Genomic DNA, 24,772 nt, shown 5'->3' with positions numbered 1-24,772 from the left:
CTATCTGTAGAGCCACTACCCTTTTTTTAAACTTTGGAGTCTTTAGTCGCTACAGTTCTTTACTTAGTGCGTTATCTTGCTTTTAAAAATGTCCAAAATATTACGAGAACTAAATTATTAAAGCAACATTTCAAAATAATAATAATAATAATAATAATAATAATAATAATAATAATAATAATAATAATAATAATAATAATAATAATGACAACATAAATACATATATTGAATACACACTGACGATATTGATAAAAAAATAATGTTTACATTTACTGTAACAACAAAACAGCACAATATAGGGATACAAATAATAATAATATAAAGAAGAAGAAGAAGAATACTTGTTGGAATTACAAATAGTAATGTTTGAGAATAGGTCGTTCCAAACATGTAAAACATATTTTGCCTTTCTCACTTTTTCCCTTTTTTATTTGTACTATTTTCTTTGCTTTCCTTTCTTCTCTGGATTTCCTCCTGGGCTTTCACTATGTAGTCGGGATCTCTACATTTCATTCCACGTGGGATTAACGGATCGACAATCTCTGGTAGCATGCATTGTTTAAAAAAACGACAGAGTTTAGGAAGCATAATATTCTTCCATAAATCTTCATTCCTTACTACCTTTTCAATATACAGAGGTGTTTTGTCGTCAATATACACTACCAAATAGCATTTATTTAGTTCGGCAATGTTCAGCTGTCCCTGAATTTGGTAGTAGTAATCACTATTTTGTTTTAGTTTCAAGCTTCCATCCGGCTGGACAAGTAAGAAAAATGTCCCTTTCCTCTTTCTTATTTCTTCTTGAATATCTTTGTTCCTAAGGGAAGGAACGCACTTGACTTCCACTAGTGCATTCTCTTCAACTACATACCCTGTAAATATGCAGATAATACCAATTATAATATTAATTATTACTTTGTGACGATTAAGGTGTTGCATATGAAAAATTAGTATCCTCCCTATTTCAAATTTAGTCAAAAAGTAAAATTTGTTCGACACTGGTTCAGGAGAAAAGACATAACTAAAGGCAAACTGCAAATCTTCAATCAAATTAAACTCTCGTGAATTACAAATTATGGGCAATATCTTTCCCTTGCAGTTCCAAAATCATAACTATTTGAAGTCATATTGGTACGAGAACTGGGTGTGAACGTTTGCACACAATCACATACGTAAGTCAATGTGTGTTATTGAAGAATGGAATACTAAATTATTTGTTGTATAAGTATAACTACGCGTATTATAAAAATCGCCTTGTAAACGTTGAAGTTTATTCAGGAAAAACAATATTTACGAAGGAAGGCGCCGGGTAAATACGGTTGGGAACCTCTGGAAAACAGTCATGATAAACAGGAATAGTAAACTGGTTAACATTTTCTGAAAGGCGTAAGTTAGGCCACCTAACTGTTCCTTCCAGGGACATATTTAGGGGAGCTATTGGGCTCAAGGCCCTCCCTAAATAAATTCGTTATCATTTTTTCGCATTGCACATATACTGCTACTTACAGGCCCCTCAGTCGGCTACGAATAAACGGAAATCAGAATTACGAATATTTTACAGCAGCTGTAACTTTTGCTTCTAGTTTTTATTATGAAAGCAGTAATTTTTGCTTTCCCAAACTTTTTAAATATCAATATCAAAAATTTACAAAGAAACGGAGCCATAAAAAACGAAACTACGAACAAAACTTCAGAGAACAAAATCCACCAGAAATTTTATAGGATAGGACGATAGCCCATCAAACAGGAAAAACCTTTGGTCAGGGTTATAATGGCGAAGGAGCGACCGCGTTGTGAATTCAAAATTTATTGTACTTAATTATTCAATTTTATATAGAAAAAATAACATTCGATTTTTTAAAAGAAGTAAAACGCACATTATATTTGGAAAAAATTTTCAACAAAAGCAACATTTCTCATTTTTTCTTTGAACCGACTATAGTAGATAATATTAATAAATACATGTCAGGTAAATTGTATTTGTTCATATGGGCTACTGTTGAATCCAATACTGGAATCGATACTGAAAGTACACAAAATACTTTAGAGTAAATAACCTATATCTATAGGTTCTTAGTTCTCCCATGTCCACGCATTGAAGTGAAGTAAATTGATAGTAGGCTTTATCTCATCTATTTCCGACATGAAAAGTATGGGGCAGGTTTCTAAGTACGAGATGGTTGTATACAGAAAATAAATAAAACTAATTTTCATTCGGAAAGATTTACTAATGAAAAAATGTTCTTACCATCAGGACTAGCGGCCAAAAATCCGTGTGTGAGATCTATGTACAGTCCTCTCTTTTGTATTGTCCAGCCTTTCTCAGCCGCAAGCCTTCGGAGAGCCACATGTTCATAATTCCTCCCATATTCCATGGCTGGTGTACATACATTTCTTTTGTAAAGTACATCCTTTACCAATGAATGACAGGCGGTGTTATCTTTACGCTTAATTACCCTACCAAACATAGACGCTGTTAGTCTGTTACGACGCTGCTCCTCGTAAACTAAGTTACCGTGCTGTCCTCTAGAAGAAACTTCTATATTTGTTCTCTGTTCTGTTGTAACCTAATAATAATAATAATAATAATAATAATAATAATAATAATAATAATAATAATAATAATAATAATAATAATAATAATAATAATAATAATAATAATAATAAGTTAGTTTCGTTTCACAGTGTGAAACTATGGCAGACTTACAAACTATGCAAATTCAAAGCAAAATCAAACAAATTCGAGATTGAATCGATTCCCGGAAACCACTTTTCGATATCTCTTACCGTTTTGGCTTATAAAAATCAAGTTTAGCCGGAAGTAGTAGTAAATACCTACCACTTCCAGTTTTGGCTTAAAAAGGATTGACATAGTAAGATGCTAAATCAGTTAACGAAAGCTGCTATTCGCTATCTACTTCCGTTTTTGATTTATGCGCAATTATAATTTTGGCTCCACAAAAATTCAATTGAAACCTGAAGTAATATAAATTTGTACCAGTTCTAGTTTTAGTAGAGAGAAATAAGTGGGCCTATTATTCTTTCTTGAAACGGTGAATCATTTGTTGAAAACAGTTTATAAAATTAAAATTATATTACATGAGTATTTATTAAACCAAAAATTCATAAAAAAAATAAAAAAATAGTATAGCATAAATTTTTTTTAAACATTACTTTTCAAACATTCATTGAATCACTAATATGAAATATTTACACTTTTTATGCTTGTTATTCAATGGATATTTAAGAAAAAAAATATTTATGCTTTATTATTATTATTATTTTGTTTGTTTTTTTGAATAAGTATTCATAGTAACATAATTTCAGTATTCAATAAACATGCAATGGGCGGTAAGAAATAGGCCTTTTTACTATTTTATAAGTATTAGAAATCAAACAATAATGCAATTTCAATATTGAGTATAAAATAAATATTCCAAAAATATTGTTTCAACTTTCAGTGCTATTAAAGGTATAAAATAAATGATAAAACGAACTTAAAGTAAACTTTAAAAAAAATTCAAATAATTTAATATGGTTTAAGAAATGAAAACTTACGTCGTATGTTTTGAGCTCGGCTTCACAGGCTGATTGAAGCGAAGTCGGAGACAGCGGTGGTTTATCCGCGTTCGGCCCATAATCTCTGTCCTTTTCTGGTGGAAGTTCTAATTTTCTTCTTACTCGTCGTGAACGGGAGTGAGATCGCTTGCGGCTTCTCTTGTTCATAAATCTCCTGAAATACATTCCAGGACTATTTTCTATCACAGATTTCCAAGGACTACGGTGCCATGTTGCTTTTTTGTTATATGATAGTCCTGTAACATAGCATCGGCGCTGGAAGGCACCGCGATTTGTCAAATTAAGCCTCTTACCAGCATTGAACTTTGACAGAAGGCTCATATACAGCTCAACCCGATTAGTTGTTTCGTTTGGAACTAATCGGTCTGCCTTTCTTATTAACTGGTCTACAGCAGCCATAATGTGGTAATACAATCCGGCCTTTTCTAAATCTGGAACTAAGTTTCTATCTTCTTTCTTTGTACAAAAGTACTGTTTGCACTTCTCGTGGTTCCCAAATACGTGCGATGGACCATTTCGCAGGTCATCTCTAAGATCCTGCACTGAACACTTCTGTTTTGCATTATAGGATATAGCTCCCCGAGCAGCAGCGGTTAGACGTGGAATTCTATCTCGCAAAATTGTTCTGGCTTGCAAGGGAAAACTATTTTGCATACGCAGCTTGTGGAGCGCACATGTATAATTCCGCACACAATGATTTGCGCATTCAACTTTCGTGACTTGACGTCCATACGGCACCTTTTCGATTATCCTGGAGTGAACGCTGGAGTCGCCATCTGCCACAAATCGTTTGTAGCGAAGCGTATGCATTTCTTGGCTCTTGCAAAAGCCTTCTACGATTATGTCAGCTTCCATCGACGAAGATGAGGATGACCAGTTGCGGTAGCATCGATGGTCGCTTGGTTTTTTATTTCTTGATGACGCTGCAGCGCACACTGAACAATATTTGTTTCTCACTCCCAAAAATAATAGCTTGTTAGTTTCTTGACCAATAATACATGCCTGGAAAAGATAATATATACAACAATGTAAGTAAAATTTAAGTATTAGCAACATTATGCACGATAAAACGTAAAACGTATTCAATTTTAACAAAACACAGTGTAGACCTTAGAGCGTTTGCACACGTCCACGGCAATGCTGGCCCAGTACCGACAATGCCGGAACCGGAACCGAGGATGCTTTGCACACGCGGCCGGCAAAACCGGATCCGGCGCTGCTTTGCCCACACATCCCGGTAATGCCGGTGCCAAGAAGTAGTTAGAATTTGAACGTGAAGGATAGAACATGAGTCCAGCAATAAACAAACGACATCTCCTTGCCTTGATGTACGTACGGCGAAGAAAAAGGAAACAAAGCAGTACTAGAAAGATTTGGATCCATCCATTGTTGACAGTGCGTCATGTGAAAGGTTCGTTTTATACATTATATGAAAAGATGCGGAAATATATTGAAACAGGCTGAGATCACGGTATTTAAAATACTACTACTACTACTACTACTACTACTACTACTACCACTACTACTACTACTACTACTACTACTACTACTACTACTACTACTACTACTACTACTACTACTACTACTACTACTAATAATAATAATAATAATAATAATAATAATAATAATAATAATAATAGGAGGTTCTGAAAAGGCAGCATTGCGGTTGCATATTCACTCAGTCCACAATCGTTCTATGGAACATATGCCAGACTAGACACAGAGTACATGAATACTTTTATAATGATCTATAGGGTAAAGCAGCATGCAACCACAAGACTGGAAGTTTTCTTGTTCTGCTGGTGCTTTTTCAGTTCTTTCTGTAGTTGTGTTGTAGTTTTTATTTACTTTAATTGTATTGGGATGCTTTACTTGGGATGCCTCTCGTAAGCCTCTGTAAAATCATGATACCCTTTCCCCGTAATATATTATGTTCCTTACTACAAACTTTTTTTCATGCTTACACTGTTCGTTTCATGCAAAAGGTTTATGACAGAAAAATAAATGTGGAAAACTTAGTAAATAAAAAAAATAACTAAAAATCAATGGTAAAATGGAAAAACATCCCTAAGAGCAAGGAATCGTGAAATAATATTTATAAAGTATTGAAATTTCATTTGTTTCAGGATGTCAAATATTTATTGAATATTGAAAACCGGCCTATTTTTGACCACAGATTGAACATTTATGTTATTATAAATGACACTTTTCTCTGTGGATTTTAACCGCTTCAGCAGACAAAGCTCAGGCCAGGAAGTTGACCATAAAATCGCAATGAAACTGGATTCTCTCTCTCTCGCCTTTTTTTTTTTTTTTTTTTTTTTTTTTTTTTGTGCGAAGGGAACATATGTAGCGTTGTTCTTTCCTGTACCTCTGCACAAGAAACAGAGCAGGCTTTCTGCTAAATTGAATAGAACAGCGGTACTTCAAATATTGCGAATGGACGTTTCTAACTGCTCTTTCACTTTCTCGAATGATTACCGACGAACTGTACATATCCCTACGCAAGTTTTGTGTGTGTGCCACTACTCTGAAATCTTTCGGGCTGTTTATCACAATGGAAACAGGGAACGCGGCGTATAATGTGTAGTACTGTATGTTGTACGTATTATTGTAAGTGACCTGCTAGGAGTAAGATTGTAATTCCTGGAATAAACTAGACGATGGAATATGACAGCTATTGTAACGGTCGAGATGTAAGAGTATAAAAATAGTTCGTGCCGGCAGGGTCAGAAACAAGAGATTGTCTTTTTTTTCCCCCACCTATCCCAGTTGGGGAAGGAGGTGTTTGGAATCTTGGCTAAGATAATTGCCGCTAGTCTAAATTGTAAATCTGCTAGTACAAACAATGTACTGGAAAAGGAAAAGGTATTGTGGTTATAAAATTTCATCCCTTCACTTCAGCTGTTGCTTCTGGCAATGAGATAATATCGAGTTCGCAGAAGGAAGGCTGCAAATGGGAACAGCTCTTCAATCTTCTCTTTCGTGGTCAATAAACCCCCACCCCTATTTGCAGTGACCTTCACAAAAGACTATTTCTGCTTCAGAAGAAAAATAATATCCATTCATCTGTGAAAGCTTTCAGGAATGTTTCGGAGCTTATTTGGGTGTTTCATATGAACATACGTATTTCGCGAAAAATTCACACAGCCAGGAGTGGAAGCGGAAACTATTGAAAGCCTGTTGTTGGCGGAAGGTGTTTCCAATCTCCACAGAATGTATACTAACAAAAATTATATTACTTGTGCTCATAAAAGAATGCCAAGTTGAACTTTTGATTTTATGTTTAGCGTTCCTTTGAGCAGCGAGGCTACATGAGACGTAGATATACAACTCCTGAAATCCGAAGATTATCGTTCAATGCACTCCCACTGGGAATCGAACACGGGATCCCGTTCACCAAAGTCGCGCATAATAGCCATTAGACCAGCAGGGAGGGTAACCCCAAATAGAACGTGGATAGCAAACAAAACAATTCATTTCCCATCTTCACAATGATTGGTAGGGTGAAATTACAACTTACAAACATTATTTTAAAAAGAATGTGGTTAGTTGAATATATAGACAAAATATTCGTCGGCTTCACCCCTAGATCTCCTAGTTTGCTCGGTTTACGGCCTCTCAGTTCATGAACCTAGAACCATATTTAATTTCATTTGGGGCTTCGCCCACAACCTCCCTTATCCCTTTTGATCGGCCAACGGCCTTGCATCTGATAAACTTGCAAGCACACCGAATTTCATTTCAGATCCGGAAAATCGCTCCGTGTACGGCCTCGCATCTCATTAGGCGTTTACTCGACCTATGGCATCGTACCTCATAATCCTGCAAGCATATTGAATTTCAGTTGAAGTTGTCAAAGGATTAGCTCCAACCCAGGTTTGCAGGTTGAGTCAGGTTCAGTACGCGGGGGCTTCGCCCTCAGATCCAGGGGCGTAAATAAGGGCCCCGTAGACCCTGTATTGCGGGGGGCCTCAAGCCATCAGGGGCCCCGAAATCGTGAAGTGGGAAGTAGGGAAGGGGGCTCACTCCACGCTGTCTGCGGGAGGGCCCCCAAGCCTTTAGTTACGCTACTGCTCAGATCCCCTACATTTGCTCTTCATATCATACACCTGCACATTTCCCGAATTTTTGTTCAAATTCCAAGTTTCATGTCTCTAACATGCCGGGGTTCCGAGATTTGAACATCTTTTCTTCCCGCCTCTTTTCTTTCCTTCTAGGATATACACCGGTGTACATAAAAACGCTTAATAAGTATCTAATAATCTTCATTGAAAAGTATAAATACCACATCCATGTTCCTAACCTTCAAAGATTCCAAGATATCGACATCTTATTATAAGAATTACAATGTAGCTCTTTTCTTCTACTTTCACTAAAATATCAAAAAATGCTGAAACATGTGTTAATTTATTTTAAATGGGAAATCCCAATACCAAATTTCAAGTCTCTAACCCGGAGTGAACATCTTATTATAGTAATTATAATCCACGTCCATTTTTCTTCCCTTCTGGGCCATATTAAAAAAAAGGCACTGAAATACGTGCTACATTATTTTAAATGAAAAGTCCAAATACGAAATTCTATGTTTCTAACCGTCAGAGTTTCCGAGATATTGGCAAGATACGAATTGCAACTCCCATTGCATTTTCCTTTTCTCCCCTTCCTATTTTCCTTTCCCTTTCGCCATTTTCCTTTTCTTCCCTCCTCTTCGTCCCATCTAATTAAAACATCACAAAACGCTAAAAACATGTCAAATGATTTTCAATGAGAAATGCAAATATCAAATTTAAAGTATCTAACGTCACGAGATTCGGAAATAATTCCATTTTATTAAAATATTTCAGACACCATTTTCATTCTATCCCTGTCGCATTTCCAAAAATCATTCCTTAGTGGTACTCTACGTCACAAATCCTATGTATTGTCCTAATTTTTTATTTTGACTTCTATATGGTTTAGTTTTTAATTCCTTCCTATATAAGTCATTAAATTTGTATAATTATACTCACCACTCCAGAAGCTGCATTGTATCCATGTCCATAACTTCTTTTGCTCCACCCTCCGTCCACGTATACAGTTATCCATGGTATACCATCTGGATCTACATGGCCCTTTTCAATTGCTAATCTTCTTTCTTCCTCTCCAGCTTCTTTCATCTGACTCCAAAGAGAATCTGTCCACACCTATAAAAGATATACATTGTTTTAGAAAACATGGCATATCGTTATTTTGTTCTAATTTTGATTCATTACAAATCTCATTACCCATTTACTTTCTACTTTGAGTGATATCAATAACGAACAAGATAAATTTCCCTAGTCATCGAGAATGTGACTCAGTTTCTCTATGATTGTGCAGAAACTATACGGATAAATAGTTATTATTTGTCTCTGCATGCTTTGTCTGGTATGCATTGCAAAGACTAGCAGCGTTCAGAAAATATCAGTTTGAATTTTACTTTGTATAAAATGTAGATAGCGACTGAGGCTTCACCTCTTGAATCCCACATATGCTCACTCTCCGATCTCGCATCTCATAAACATAAAATCATCAATGTTTGGTTAGCCTACGGCCCCGCACCCCTGCAAGAGTGCTGAATTACAGTCGAAATACTGGAGGATTTGTTGCAGAAAGGTTTCTAAAACTATTTCCTTGTGGCCAAATAGCGTTCTCGCTTGCTGTGTGGGGGATTCGGATAATATTTCGTGAAAGATCAATGGTTTGGATTTCACGTTAATTTACAGATTAAAGTCTCGTATGGCTCCGGTGCGCAACCATCTCATCACACACACCATAAAGTATTCTTGACAACATCAATATGAAAATTCCACGAGAGCAGCAAAACGAGTGTGATCCACAATTCGTTATATGGCGGGTTACGGAAGCTGAGGATCATAGCGAGACTACGCTTGGGTCGCAGAGTGGTGCAAACTCCGAAAACGTAATCAAAAACCCCTAAATCAAAGTCTCAACTTTGATACTTCTCCAAATAGATAGGTTAGGTTAGTATTTTAACCATTAGGAACCCGGTTTTGTGGGTCAGATGCATATACTGGCTTTATCTATATATATATATATATATATATATATATATATATATATATATATATATATATATATATATATATATATATATATATATATATATATATATATATATATATATAAGCGCCGAACTCCTCACATCAAGGTCTCGCTCGCTCAATTTCCTTGTGATTAAAGTTATTTTATCATTTTCTCCAATGGAGTCAGCGATTGAAAATAAGTAGATTTTAACTACGTACGTTAATTGTAATAAAATTTGCTTGTTAATATATTATTGAACCATTTATAACATCTTTTTTCCATTATTTTGAGTTGAAATTGCAAAATTAAAAATGTGGTGAGTTCAAAAATCTTACTACACCCCACCCTTCAACAGCTGCCCATGTTGACCCCTAACCCAAATTTATCCTGCATTCGCATTTAGATATGAAATTTATGCACCGATCCTGAAGGAGACGCTGATGATGATAATGAATGAAATGGTTGAATGAAGAAAGTGGACGAAAGAAAAGAACCCCCAAGTAAACCCACGCAATGATATCTGTCCGTTTGGCGCGAGATGGGATCAAATCAGGAAACCCACGTACCAGGTGAACGCTCTACCATCCACCACGACTCAAATATTCGCAGTTAGGCGGCGAATTCATGCTTTCTTTCAGACTCCCCCGTTCAATATGAAGTGGTGATAAATTTATTTGTCATTAATTTATTTACAATTCAAAATTAGCCGCTTGGGAGACCCATTTATATATTTTTTCTTATGAGATCGCGTTAGTTCAGTGGTGGAACGGACCCTGCTTCGATCTCGGTCCCACCAATGTGGACTTTATGGTGGACAAACACCGCGTAAGTGTTTTCTTTGGAGTTCTCTAATTTCCTTCCACTTCCTTCATTCCACCATTATCGCTTATTTCATCATTACCGCCTTTCTTAGTCGCGGTGCAGAAAAAAAAAAGATTTTCTCAAAAGCAAAAGTAATTTATTATAAATCCGTCATATTTGATCGCTATCAAAGCTGAAATCACCGATTTATGTGCTTTATGTGTTTTTTCTTTTTCTTTTTTTAACGATTAATTTACGTTTTCGAATTTTCCACATTTTTGGCAATTGAAACTACTACGTTGCCCTTGTAACCAGGTCAGCAACTAGAAGGGGGCAAGGGGCCAGACCTCCCTAAATTTTTCATGGCTCGCAGATCTCAATGCATCATATACTATATTAACACAAAAAATCATGAATTTATATATTTGTAACAATTATTTTAAGACTTGGGCCCCCCTAACATGTTTATGGCACCCCCAGACTTCTATGGCTGGTTGCGGGCCTGCTTGTAACTAAGATTACTTTCATTCCGCAAGTGCTATTATGATAAAATCTTCTATACAGAACTATATCAATACAACTATTATATTAGCCACTTGTGATATTGTTGATAAGTAGGAAAGTATATTTGTCAGTTTTTTTTTTTTTTTTTTTTTTTTTTTTTTTTTTTTAAGATCAAACGGATTTGTCAATTATTACTTACCGGTTCCAGATCTTGTTCAATCTTGTTGAAAAGTTTGAAGCTCATACATGGGATATCCATAATACTGAGAAATTCCTCTAGATGAGAATACCCACTTCCAATGGAAACAGTACCCCAAACAGCTGCAGTATTGATTACAGATCTTTTCGACTGTTGTTCCTCCTCTGTAGAGTGACATACTTCGCGTTTGCACACGCGGCACTTGAAATAGAGGTAAGACACTAGTCCTGAACGTCTCTCTCTATGAAAATCCATTTTTCCTAAGACACATATCTTTCTGTGGTTTTCTTGGAGCTTTATGGACCACTTGAGAATGTGTCCTAAATTTACAATTCGGTAGCCATTTGGAAAGTCATTGCGACTAACAATCTCTGTTTCGGGCTCCACTACAAGAGATGGTAGAGACTCAGTGTCAGAGCTGAAATGACATATAATAATAATAATAATAATAATAATAATAATAATAATAATAATAATAATAATAATAATAATAATAATAATAATAATAATAAATTATAGAAATGAAAATGAAATTTATAGAAATTTAGTGCTTATATGTTGAACGATATGGCTTATATGAATAGGGTGAATAATTGAAGGACAGATGGTCAAAAATTACTTTTTTCCTGTATGTAGGACTGCGAAATGTGTTTATCTTTTTAAACATTTGAATTAGATTTTCTTCTCTATGACTATTATATTATCTCCTATTGTCGCTCGAAAATTAAAACCAAAAAAGTAACTTTTATATGAAGTTCAAATGTGAAACTGGTTTTGTTCTTTGGTTTGCAATTTAGATAGATTAAAACAGTGCAATTTTAGACTCGGTTTCATGACTTTTCGGGGAATAACCAAGAGTAGAAAATCATATGGAGCAAAAGCCACGACGAAAAAAAAAAAAAAAAGTTGAGGGCGAAAATCACGCTGCCGGAATCTTTGATGTAAACAAACAACTGAATGTTGTTGTAGGAGGCTGAGTCCCCTTCAGGTGTGAGTTGACCAAGGATTTCTAAAAATTATTTAGTAGTAATAATCTGTAAATTAAGCATGATTTTTTAAATAGCTTTCCACTAATAAATTACGTATAGATTTAAAGTTTGAATTTCAGACTTTTTTTTAAAAGTAACATTTCGATACATAAAGAAAATATGTATTGTTGAAATTAAATGAGAGAAATAAATCACACGAAAAAAAAGCCTTTTAAGTTAGTGAACAATGTATATATATATATATATATATATATATATATATATATATATATATATATATATATATATATATATATATATATATATATATATATATACAAGGGCGGATCCAAAGGGAGGCTAAGGGGCTATAGCCCCCCCCCCTTGACGCTCAGGTTTACATTGGATAAAATGGGCTTCAATTCTGCTTTACACTGGATAAAACGACAAATTATGGTTTAGCCCCTCCCTTGATCATATCCTGGATCCGCCACTGTATATATATATATATATATATATATATATATATATATATATATATATATATATATATATATATATATATATAATTACTTTTTCCTCTAAACCTTCAGTTACAATGAACAATTTAGCAGGTGATTTTCCTCGAAGTGTACATATTTTAGCAGTAAACCATTATAAAATGTGTGATAGAATGAGTCGAGTAAAGTACATTTCTTCAAGTCTGAAATATTAATAGTCCTAAAGTAAAATAATCGTTTAATCCTTATTGTAATTCTATATGTTGTCAGTTAAATTAATTCCTATTTTTTATTTTAGCTGTATATTAAAACAAGTTTTTGTAAAGCATCTAATTCAGGTTTATATTATTGAACCAATAAAAGTAAACACTTAATAAATAAGGTAGAATACATTTCCTAAAATACCTACATATACAAACACATAATATTCAGACATAAGATGCAATATATATATATATATATATATATATATATATATATATATATATATATATATGTCGCTGGTCTAGTGGCTAGCACGTGCGCTTCTCTGCAAGGGGTCCTGGGTTCGAGTCCCGAAGGGAGAGCATAGAACGATTGTGGTTCGGATTCCATGTTAACCAGTAGGTCCATGTTTCATATAGCCTCGCTGCTGACAAGGGACTCTAAACTAATATATATTTATGATCAGAGAGAAAAGTGAAATTTGCCATTGCATCATAAAAAAGTAATTTAAACAAGAATACTTACTATATCTACTGATCCTAATTTCGATTTTTGCAAACTTGTCAAGATCAACGGGTTATCAGTGGTCGATTTGGAGGAAATACGGAGAACGTCGTTCTCCATTTACCAGAAAATCAAATATCCGTTCCCCTACTTTATTTCGTTCTGGAACGCGTTACCCCGGAATCTTACAAAATAATTTTGTTATTCAATGTATTAGAGCATTTTATATTAATACATAGAGAGTGTTCCCCCACTTCTTTAAAGCCAAATCGACTACTGCAGGTCGTAAGATATGCAAGGTCCTAAAAATAGTGATTTTTTTTTAAAATGTGGCATATTGTTCCAAGCCCTTCATATATAACATTGCGCATAATACTATTATTATATGTATCGCTGTATAAAATTAAACACGCAAATGATTCACGTAATTGTATTTTAAAAAAATAATACACCTAGCAATATTATAATAATCCACTAAAAGATTAGTGAAACATGTGAAGGGTACAGGGAAAGAACATGGTAAGTACATTTTTTTTCTTCGATTTTGAGATTGCACCCAACCGTAAAAGTATGCGTTGCACACGATGTTTTGGACTACTCAAAGTGGTAAAAAATTTTGATCATTCCTCTGTAAATTGGATGTTAAAAGCAGCTATATGCGTAAAGAACACGCTCAGTCATACTACAAAAATGAGTTTTGGTATAAAATCAATAAAACTGGATTTACAATGTTCTTTCCCTGTATACATTTAGATAGAATGATAACAATTTTATAAAAGAATCATTTTATGTTGGTTCAAAGTAATTAATAATCAGGATGGAAAGTAAAATAAATCTCACCTTTCTTTATCATTTGATTCATCCCTTGCAATTGGAATCTCCATAGAACTTCCACTTGTTTCTTCCAAAGATACACAAACAGAAGTGTCACACTTGGAGCTATCTTCTATTTTACGCCTTTTTATCCAAGATAAACGAATAGCCTTAGAATGCTTATTTCTCTTCCTACTTCTGGAAGGACATCGCCGCGTACGACCCATTTCTAAAACACTAGCTGAATAAAACTGTGCGTTGGTAACTCTGTCAAGACTTATCCAGCCTGCAAGAAGTTCCGAAAAAAAACGTCGCCTGAAGTGGGAGGCGCCACCTCACAAACCAAGAGGGTGGCATTTTACATATTACGAAATTGTTTCATGTTTTACTTTGAAATGCATATGTCTATATCCAAAACTGTGGTACCAATCAAAAGACAAATATATAGGGATTTGCCTGATATGCAATATATAGGAATAAATAAAGTATTTTTCACAAAAATAGTGCTCAAAACTGAAAGTTTGTTCCTCATACGGAATTCAGTAGTATCAGCAATGCACTTTTCCATTTTCAATTAATAATAATTTAATATCTGTCACGATATTGACGTGTATTATTATTTTATGTCAATGAGAAATGTGTAAAGAATCATATACTTTTTTACAAAAATATTTCTGACAATTGATTACAGAGAAAAACACGTAATAAAAATGCATAATTAATAATTAATTATGCAGTAATTAATTATCTAATTTTGTATAAAATCACTTTTAATCATACATATAGTCAATGTAATAGTGTTTTCATACAGACAGAACATGAGTAATGCATTAATATTAGTAAATCTCAAAATGGCAAATGTCCCCTTAAACTTAAAGTTTTGTTTAACTAAAAGTCTTTTCTATATCAATAAATACCACAGACACCTCTTTCCGTTTTTCTATAAACCTTTCACTGATCACCTTTAATAATCCAATTGCATCTCTTGTGTCCTTACCTCTCTTGAACCCGAACTATTCCTCTTCAACTTTTTCATTTGTTCTTCCATACAACCTTATGTTCAGAATTCGAAGCAGAAATTGTTTTCTTGCATGATATATGAGACTAATTGTTCTATAATCCTCACATCTCTTTGGGTTCTATTTCGTAGCCATCGGTAATATGATCGTCTTCAGGAAGTCTTTTGGCTACTATACTGTTTCATATATATATATATATATATATATATATATATATATATATATATATATATATATATATATATATTTCATTGCACAGTCGGAACAATTCTTTTTTGTAATTGGAACGAAGCGATCGGTGTCAAATATAGAAGTAGAAAGTGTTAGAAAATAGAACAGATAACTAGTTTTCCATACCTGAGTAGTATTGTTTATGATGATAACGTGAAATGAAAGCAGGAATGGGAATGGCGAAAGAAGCATTCAGGAGGAAGAAAATGCTTTTTTGTAGGACCTTGAAGAAAGAGTTGAGAAAAGAGACACACAAAATGCTTCGTATGTAGTATTTTACTATATGAATCAGAAACATGGATATTACGCAAAATGATGAGAAATCATTTCAAGCTTTCGAAATGTGGGTGTGGAGAAGCGTGCTGAAAATTAGCTGGGTTACTGAGCGGCTATTCGAAGCGTTCGCAACGTGTTTTTATGGCTGATGCGTACGCTTTGAATACGCTGACCATGTATTTAAATGTGGATGGCTAAGCACAATGAGTTGCAAACGCGAAAACAATAAAAACGAGCCGGAATACGTAGGCTCGAGCGTATTTGGTGCGTTTCGGAACAACAGACCGCCTGCTGTTTCGGAATCAGTAAAAGATTTACAAAGGAAGGAAGAAAACGGAAAAAGTGTTGCCAGGCAATGGGAATTTTAGCAAAAAACAGCTGCTCGGAAGATGCTTTGTGCAGAGTATTGGAACTCTGCTATTAGAAAGTATCTGCGTCTATAACAAAAGAAAATTCACAAAAATACAAGGAAAATCCGAAAATTTAGCTAAACAGAAAAATCTATGTAATACAATAGGGTTATTTCTCATGATTCGCACGAATGAGAATAAGGGTGTGGCAGTAAGGCCTGGAAACCCTGACTGGCTCACAATATGATTTATAACCGTGGCGAAAGTAAAATTACTGAGTAACCACCTTGGTCGCGTTCACTGCGTGGGGTAACGCATCCTCGAATAGCCATAAACTTAAGCGAGAAGGGAATCGGAGGGACGTGCTAGAGGGTATGGTAGCAGAATAGAGAGAGGGAGGGCGAAAGAGACTACAATTAATGGACGATATCAAAACAGAGAAATAGTACGTAAAGACGAAGAGGTTTGCGAAAGACCGTGGAGCATGGAAGCTTCACAGTTGCGGCAAGTGACCTGCCAATAATGGCAGAATACCTAAGATAATGATGATATTGTTCAAAGATAGGACATATATAGGTTATACTGAGATAAACAAAATGATATTCTTGAAAGTCAATTATCTTGTATAGTTTTGGAGAAAATCGAGATAAATGTTTTTATGGTGTTAAAAAGTACGTCATTCGTTGCTAATCTGACTCAGTTTATAGTTTTAATTTTCCTGAAATAGTATTTTTATTATTATTTTATGTACAGTATAAGAAAAATATGAACCATTTAGTAACCGATTCTATCTATTTTTTTAAAAAAAATTCTCCTAACAGTGAGATACATGCTACTTATGATATCTTTGTGTGGAAATTTGCTTAAAGCAGGATTTCTCAGCCTGATGGTTGTGACGTAACAGGGTTTCATGGGGCTCGAAGGTAAGCGGAAGAGATAAATATAATTAGAATCTAATAACAGAACATATTTTTAAATATTATATTGAATTTTGTTCTGATAGGCGTATTTTAATTTTTTATACATACTGTTAAGAAAATCGAAAAGTAGGTCTACTAAACACTTTGAACAGATGCAAAGTTGTTTAAAAATCAATTTAAATGAAAGAGGTACGATATGCAACTAATAAGAACTGCATATTGAAATACCAGAAAAATACAAATGCTACAAAACCTGCATATTGAGATACAATTAAAATTGAAAGCTAATGAGATATACTTGAGCATGGTGTGATTTCACTAATACGGCAATATCCGGTTCAATCTTCTTGACGCACATTATCAAGTCATTTTCAACTGATAAGCGATTTCTTGTCTTTGGTTTAATGCTTACCATGGAAGGAAAACCACTCCTACCAATGATATTCATTATGAAACTGTATGACGGATCGGATTTGTAATATAAATGAACTGACCAAATTTGGTTTTAGTCTATTCTCTTTTTGGGAAGTTACTGTATCTACTATATAAAAGAAATAGATTATACTAATAGAAAAATAGATGGATATCGCAAGATTTCCGTAATAGGTATATTAAAAATCGCCCATAAACTTATTACACACTGGAAATTATAACGGGGTTGCTGGCAAAAGGGTGTGATAAAATGTTGATCGTAATGGGAATTAGGTTGAGAACCACTGGCTTAGAGGATACATGAATTTCAAACTTATTAAAATTACAAAATATTAAAATAGGATTACACAATATGAAACACATAAAAACAGACTAAAGGATCAAGTTTAACGATTAACATCCATAGAAGTCATTTGAAACGTTTTGCGTAGAATTTTAGGGGAGAAAACGATTTAACATAAATCAATGATTTCAGAATGGTAATATTGGGGAAAAAGTGTTGAAGACGGATGCTCTCAGAATTAGAAATGCCAAGAAGCTTTTAAGAAAATTGGGTTTTCTCATTCCAACTAATATATTTTAAATCAAAAGCAAGCAAAATCTACGTAACCACAGTCGGTAAGATTAGGTATCTGTTTGTTTTTTTATTTATTTATTTTTATCAATGAGGAATATTTACTGCCTGCTTCTCCTGACATCATTATTTTAAACACACTAACAAAATATCATTAGGAAATTTCTGATAACACTGAACGACGTCTTTCTAGTTTCTAACATTTTACATTGTCTACATCAAGAAAATGCACAAAGCGTTGTAGTGAAACAAAATGAAATAATGAGTTTAGTATCTCCTGGCTATTTCTCTAATGGAGTTAAGGCATAAATCAGTGATGTACAGACAAAATATTGCGGCCGAAATATCGCCGTCCGAAATCTCGCGAGACAAAACCTTGCCAACCAAAAACTCGCTACGACAAAACCTCTCCGTAACAATTTAAGCAGTGTGGAATGTTCAATACAGGCCACTTTTTAAAAATGAATAGGAGAATTCACCCTTCATTCACCCTTCAAATATTTTAAGTGAAGTTGATTGGGAAGTATCAGAGTAAATATGTGACATAAATTGTTAAAATCGAATATATGTTTAACGAAAATTATCATGGAATATTTTCATTTAAAATTCGGGTAGTGATGAAATTACTCGGACGTAATATGGCATATATTTTCTTGCAGACCGTTTTTCACCCCTTTCGTTCTTTACAAATTTCAGGCTTTTAAGAAGAACCTGATTAGAATCGTGCAAGAAAATATTACGTCAATGTCGAATAATTTTGGAAAACATATAGAAAAAATATTTTTTAAATAATATTATTTAAATAAGGAAATTCTGGATTTCGGGAAACCTTCCCACTTTTACCCGCTGATCTTTGGTCACTTTCAATTGCAGACAATGGGGATGATAGGGCACTACAGTGTATTAAAAAAACAGAATACTGTTTACGTTTATTATAATTGAAAATTGTATCGTTGTTACATTGTACATGTTTGCAAACTTGCAACATGTGAGGGATTTTAACCTTTATCCTTTTGTTGTTGACAGATTTCAGCCATAAAGAACAGAATTATTTCCCAAAGTTGGAGAAAAGTACATAACAAGTTTTTATATACATATATACAGTGTTTTATTCTAAAAATAAAGGTGCGGATACACTGGACATCAGGTTAAAAAGTTGGATACCTTTCAGGGTATTATTATTAGTAGTATTAACAATAATAATGTCCAGTACCATATCACTGCAGTATTGTAACTAAAATCTATTACGCACACACATATATAGATGCTTTAAAAATATCTGATTCTTACATCTTAACTTTATAATACAATAAAAGTAATGGTAATCAATATTTCTTAGTGATTTATTTCTTGCTTTTTTCACTTTTTGTAAAAAGGCGATAGTAAGCTGCTATTGTTTGTTTCCAAAAGACATCAAGAGTTTTACAAATACTGAATTTCATTAATAACACACATACTGTACATTGTTCACATAATGTTCTTCAGAGTACTAGCCGTGCTACCAAAATGTTCAACAAACCTCTACTAAATTAATGGATATGCTTTGCGAAAAAGATCTAGGGGATGTTTTCATTTAATTCTCTTCCTAATAATGAATAAAAACAATTAATTGGATACATTAAAATATGAACTGAGATAAGGTTCCTCTGCGGAGAAAGTACAGAGGTGGAGTCGCAACAGATATTTGTACTAGCTTTCAGTTTAGTCAAACTTCAACGACAGAGAAATTTGTTGTGGGAGGTTAGTCTTTTCAGAAAAAAATCAGATTGGTTCAGATTCGAAGTGGAGAAAAAGCTGAGGCAGTATGTTTTATTACGATTTTGACTCGACATACCGGCTATCTAAATTTTGAAATGCAGTAAGAATATGTTGCCTAAAAGATTGTATTTCTATTTACATAATGACTGAAAACCACTGGGGAGCTTCTGTTTAGTTTTGAAAAGGGGAAGGGCATAGACAGGCTTTGATCCCTCGCCAACAACTTATTTTAAAAAAATTAAAATATCCCCTTATGTTACATTATGGAGAATTATACACAAAAATGCTCAAAAATCAAGTTTTTATGTTAACAATTTCCAGCGGGAAAGCTTTCGGACCCCAACTCAACTGACAGGGTATTCCAAACACCCCGAAGAATCGCTCCCGCAGCAGATATCCTCTGGATCCGCTTTTACTCAAACCATGACATTTATATGAATTAAGACAAGAAGACACACACATATACATACGAAAGAAACAATTCAATATACCACATCAAAATATAAACTAGATGAACTTCTTTAAAGACATTTCATTTTAGAAACAAAAGGTGGGAAAAAGATGTTGGTATTGCCAGCTTAGAAGTTATTTTTTCATAAGAAATAATTTCTTTTTACGTGCAAAGCTGTTTGTCAATTACTGTGTATAGAAATGCTTTTATTAAAGGTATTTAGCATCTACTGTCCCGTGACGGTATGCCTTGATCACTGAAAAGTCAGAGGTGGTGTGCCTTTATCACTGACTTTCAATAAAACTATATACTTATATTTCGTACTTTTTAAGTTTCTCGTCAATTCCTTTTTTTAAGACAGAAGAGAAAATATTCCGTTCTCATTAAAAAGGTATCGGTATGCCATACCACTCCGTACCGTCAAAAATAAAACACTACATATATATAAAATCGGATTCTTCATAATTTAAAACATTGAAATCCAAGCCCAAGCTAGATTCGGTTGGTAGCATAAAAATTACAAATTCTTCAGATTTATTTCTTATTTACTGAAATAACTTTGGAAAACTTTTTTCTCAGAATATAACGAGTGTTTTTACATGTAATTACCATATTCATGCCAAAAATTAAGGTTGAATCAGGTTAATAGGTTGTTATCAGAGGAGATGAAACTTACTCCCTCAATTGCAGAAAACCGTTTCTCGATATATCTTACCGTTTTTACTCTGACACATGTTGATAATCCTACAGACGGACGGACAGATCCGTTCTATAAGACTTTAGACATTCATGCATAAAATAGTTTGGAAGTTTAAAATCTAGCTAGAGCCAAGTAAACATGTCATTTTTACCAATTCACTCATTTTCCAGTGGTGATAAGGTAGAGAACTTTGGTGTCATGTTTACTTATGGAGAAAAGATTATACAAATTGTCTCCTTTCTCCATTAAGAGCGGAATATTTGAAAACGCTAGGAACAAATTTTCAATGAGTTTATATAAGCCTACAAAGTTTCATCTTTTTATCTTGAAGGGTCTATTTTCGGCAAAAATTTTAACTATTATCTTCTCCCATTACGATACACATATTAATAAACATGACGTGATAAATTTTCCAGTTCAAATTATGTACTAACGATGTTCAAAAATTCATTTTGAACGGCTCATTCGTTTTCCCTTATGATCTGACAGACAACGTACTTTTCATTTTTGTGATGGATTGATTTTTTTTTTTCATTAAAGCTTCCATGTATACAAGAACTGCGCAATAAAAACTACATTACACTACAAACATTTACTAGCACTTACTAATTAGTAGTATTTTGTTATAAGGCACACACTCAGTTATGTAGTTTTAAGAAATCAAATGCTTGATAGATATATCACTTCACCTTATATATTCCTTTAAATATTATGGTGTTTTCTCTACTGGATATCAAATTAACTTTTGTTTATCTTTGGAGAATATACAAATTATACTCCTTCTCCTGCATATAAATTTCTTCTTGCAGTACCTTTCGAGTGAATAGGTTGATTTAATTCAATAGCATTCATTATAATAAAGTAATTTCTCTCTTTTGAGCCTAGTTGTAGATAAATGAATTATGACTTTCAATAAAGGATAACTCATGCATAGTTCAGGGTTCGAGTGCCATGATTTGCTATACTGACTCTGATTTTTAAATAGATGTGTACGAAAATGGTACATTTTTATGAAGATTCTCATCGATTTCTTTCCAAAACTCACTATTAGCTTCCAATTTTTAGCTTCCAGTGTAAAAATCATCTCATATCTGACAGTCGCTAATGCTCTTGCCTTTGGTGCGAGGGGTCTCGGGTTCGATTCCTATGTGGGGATACTCGGTCGAGAAAGTGTAACAGCTTTTTCAGGCTAGTCATCTTGCGTGAGGTTTCCCAGGGTTTCCCTCATTCACACTAGGTGAATGCCGGGATGAAACCTAACATAATGATCCCAGGCCGCTTCCCTTCCATCTGATAGTGTGCTCCCCGAGGAACGTCATTCCTCATATACGTGACTGGCTAAAGGATCATAGATGACGTCAGCCCAGAAATCTAATCCCTATCTCATATCTTAATCGCGAAATATGTCAATTTAAATCCGAATTTTTATAAATAGCTTGCCTTCGTTGTTTTCTCCACCGCTATATTTTTCTCCTATAGAGCTCTGTAATGCAAAACGTAAAGGGTATTAAAAGATTCACCAAAAGAAGCGTCTACATAAGGAATAGAAAATTTACTGTCGCTCTACCGAAATAAGAACATGACTCGCTAAAAGGATTTTAAGATGAATCACAAGAGTACTCTGAGGGAAGCTGATCAAAGAAGTGGATTCTTTGGTGACGTACATAATGACGTCACGGTTAAGGAAGGTCCTGCGCACATATGTTTTTTTTTTTTTCAGAAATTTTTCAATGTAAAACTTATGACTTGAGAGATAGATATGATTTTACAATTTAGCCAATTTACTCATTCATTTATGATCAGAAAAAAGAAACGAATTGGTTTTAAAATAAATACTAAACATAAAAGAAAACCCCAATGTAAGGATTATTAAGATCTGGCGCTTAAATCAATGTAAGCGACAGCCATGCGCGTCCGCTCCCGCTGTCCCCCCAGTGGAACAGCCCGGATGCGAATGGGCTTGCGCGATTTCTGTGCAGTTAGTCCGAGAGACATGCAGCTGCCGGTGGTACGCGTAAGTCGGAGCTCCATCCGTCTCTTATGTCTGGCTGCCTTCTATTGCCTCTTTTTGGTGATCGGTGCTGCAATTTTCTCGGCCATTGAAGGTCCTCAAGAAGTCACCCGAATCAAAGACCTCCGCTATAAAAGGGCCAAATTTCTTAAGACCCACCCTTGTGTATCAGGTGAGTACTTTCTGAAAGTATCACGCTCACAGTATGTGCTTCTATCTGTATTTGTGAGTTCCCGCTAATTGGACATCGACCCACATATATATGTACATTTTGTGCTCCTTTTATGGATCAATTTCCCGCGCCAAATGCAACATCCTAGCCCACTAGCTCACCTGTTCGCCACAAAGGATTCCCCTTTAAGCTGCATCACGTGGAATGTATCACCACTTTCCGAATTGTTTATGTTAATTGTCAGAGCATGTTTATTGAACAGAACACATACAGACAATTAGATTTTTGTATACTGAATATTTTACAATCTTGATATGTCAATTATAATATGTATGCAAATCATTATTGTTAGCAGTCATCTCAAATTTTCATTACATGTCCATTTCTCGACAGAGGTTTTATTAATCTGTAGTAGTATTTCTGTTATTATTATAAGCCTCAATGCTGACGTTCCCATCAAACCTCAATCAATCATTATTATAATGTGTGTGCTTTGCTTGTCTTATATGTAGTCCATGTCATACTCTTGATTCATGAAGGCTCTACTCCAACGCTTTAGCGATATAAAAAACGAAAAAGAAACGTCATGAGGTTCGATACTCAGATGGAAATATGAACTTGGTTGGAATCTTTGTAATTGAAGCAATTATTTTATTTCTATTCGATATATATATATATATATATATATATATATATATATATATATATATATATATATATATATATATATATATATATATATATATATATATATATATATATATATATATATATATATATGAAATCTTTGAGTTTTACTTCCCACGATTATGCTGGCTAGGCTAAAAGAGACAGTGATGATGAAATAATGAATGAAATGGAGGAATGAATGAAGTGTGAGGAAACGGGAGAACCTCGAGGAAACCCAAGCACACGGTATTTGTCCACCACAAAGTTCACTTGGCGCGAGCTGGGATTGAATCACAGACCCCAAGCACCAGAGATGAACACTCTTATATATATATATATGTTACCGATACGGTTTTCTTTAATTAAAATCAAGAAATAAAATATCGAAATAGCATAATTAAAACAAGTAAATTAATTAATAAATGAAACGAAGTACTTGTGTATCAAATCGTTACCCGCATATAAAGAAATATCTTACAGAGCGTCATTTGAAACATTTTGAATTGTAATGCTTTTTTTTTTTTTAAATGTGTTTTATGAAATTTTCCCCAGTGTATTGATTTTACACAGAATAACGTGTTATGATTTATTTCTTTTAAAAATATGTGTTATGTATATAAATGTTCGCTTTCATATCAAGTTCCATACGAAATATCACCTTGTCAATGTTTGTTTCGCCACTGCAATGAGAGAAATTTATTCACTCACCACACATACTGAAAGAGAAAGAGATCGATAATTGGGTTCGAAGTCAAGGTCTCATATTCACGAGCCATTCATGTAAACATTAGCTTCAGCTTTGTGCCAGAGATTTATAAAAGAAAGAAAAAAAAGGATAAAAAGGAAAGCATTTCCATTTACAGTTTGGAATAATAATGGGAATTTGGAATATTATAATTTACGGAACAGAATATCATAATATGCTTCATATTTCAGGTACTATTACGGAATATAGAATACAATCTTATCTTTGTGGCTTACAGAGAACCACATGGACTAGAGAATATGTTGAATCAGTGGCGGACGCAAGGGGGGTCAGAGTTTTACACCCCCTTGAGCAAGAAATTA

General features: G+C 34.1%; 2 protein-coding genes across 2 annotated transcripts in view; one reads left to right on the top strand and one right to left on the bottom strand.

Annotated features, from left to right (window-relative positions):
- Window positions 1-349: 349 nt before the first annotated feature.
- On the bottom strand, window positions 350-14,368 carry LOC145685218 (uncharacterized). The gene is made up of 6 exons (XM_081757577.1): window positions 14,169-14,368; window positions 11,153-11,570; window positions 8,592-8,765; window positions 3,559-4,581; window positions 2,249-2,567; window positions 350-872 (listed from the first exon to the last, which is right to left on the bottom strand). The coding sequence occupies exons 1-6, from the start codon at window positions 14,366-14,368 to the stop codon at window positions 412-414; spliced, it is 2,595 nt and encodes an 864-aa protein (XP_081613703.1). The 3' UTR covers window positions 350-411.
- Window positions 14,369-22,841: 8,473 nt separating this feature from the next.
- LOC145686047 (potassium channel subfamily K member 1-like) overlaps window positions 22,842-24,772 on the top strand; it is a 429,879-nt gene continuing 427,948 nt past the window's right edge. The window contains exon 1 of the mRNA XM_081758926.1: window positions 22,842-23,035. Coding sequence (XP_081615052.1) covers window positions 22,846-23,035 — 190 coding nt within the window. The 5' untranslated portion in view covers window positions 22,842-22,845. The remainder of the gene's footprint in view (window positions 23,036-24,772) is intronic.

This window comes from Thermobia domestica, chromosome 5, assembly GCF_964235325.1.
Source record: "Thermobia domestica chromosome 5, izTheDome1.hap1.1, whole genome shotgun sequence".
Taxonomy (NCBI): Eukaryota; Metazoa; Arthropoda; class Insecta; order Zygentoma; family Lepismatidae; genus Thermobia; species Thermobia domestica.
This window is presented reverse-complemented; position numbering and strand designations above follow the sequence as displayed.

Excerpts from the sequence above, each read along its gene's own strand:
- LOC145685218 (XM_081757577.1), bottom strand. The coding sequence starts at position 14,368 with ATGGGTCGTACGCGGCGATGTCCTTCCAGAAGTAGGAAGAGAAATAAG. Across the intron at positions 11,571-14,168 it reads GAATCAAATGATAAAGAAAG|CTCTGACACTGAGTCTCTAC; the intron begins GTGAGATTTATT and ends ATGTCATTTCAG. Across the intron at positions 4,582-8,591 it reads ACAATGCAGCTTCTGGAGTG|GCATGTATTATTGGTCAAGA; the intron begins GTGAGTATAATT and ends TATCTTTTCCAG.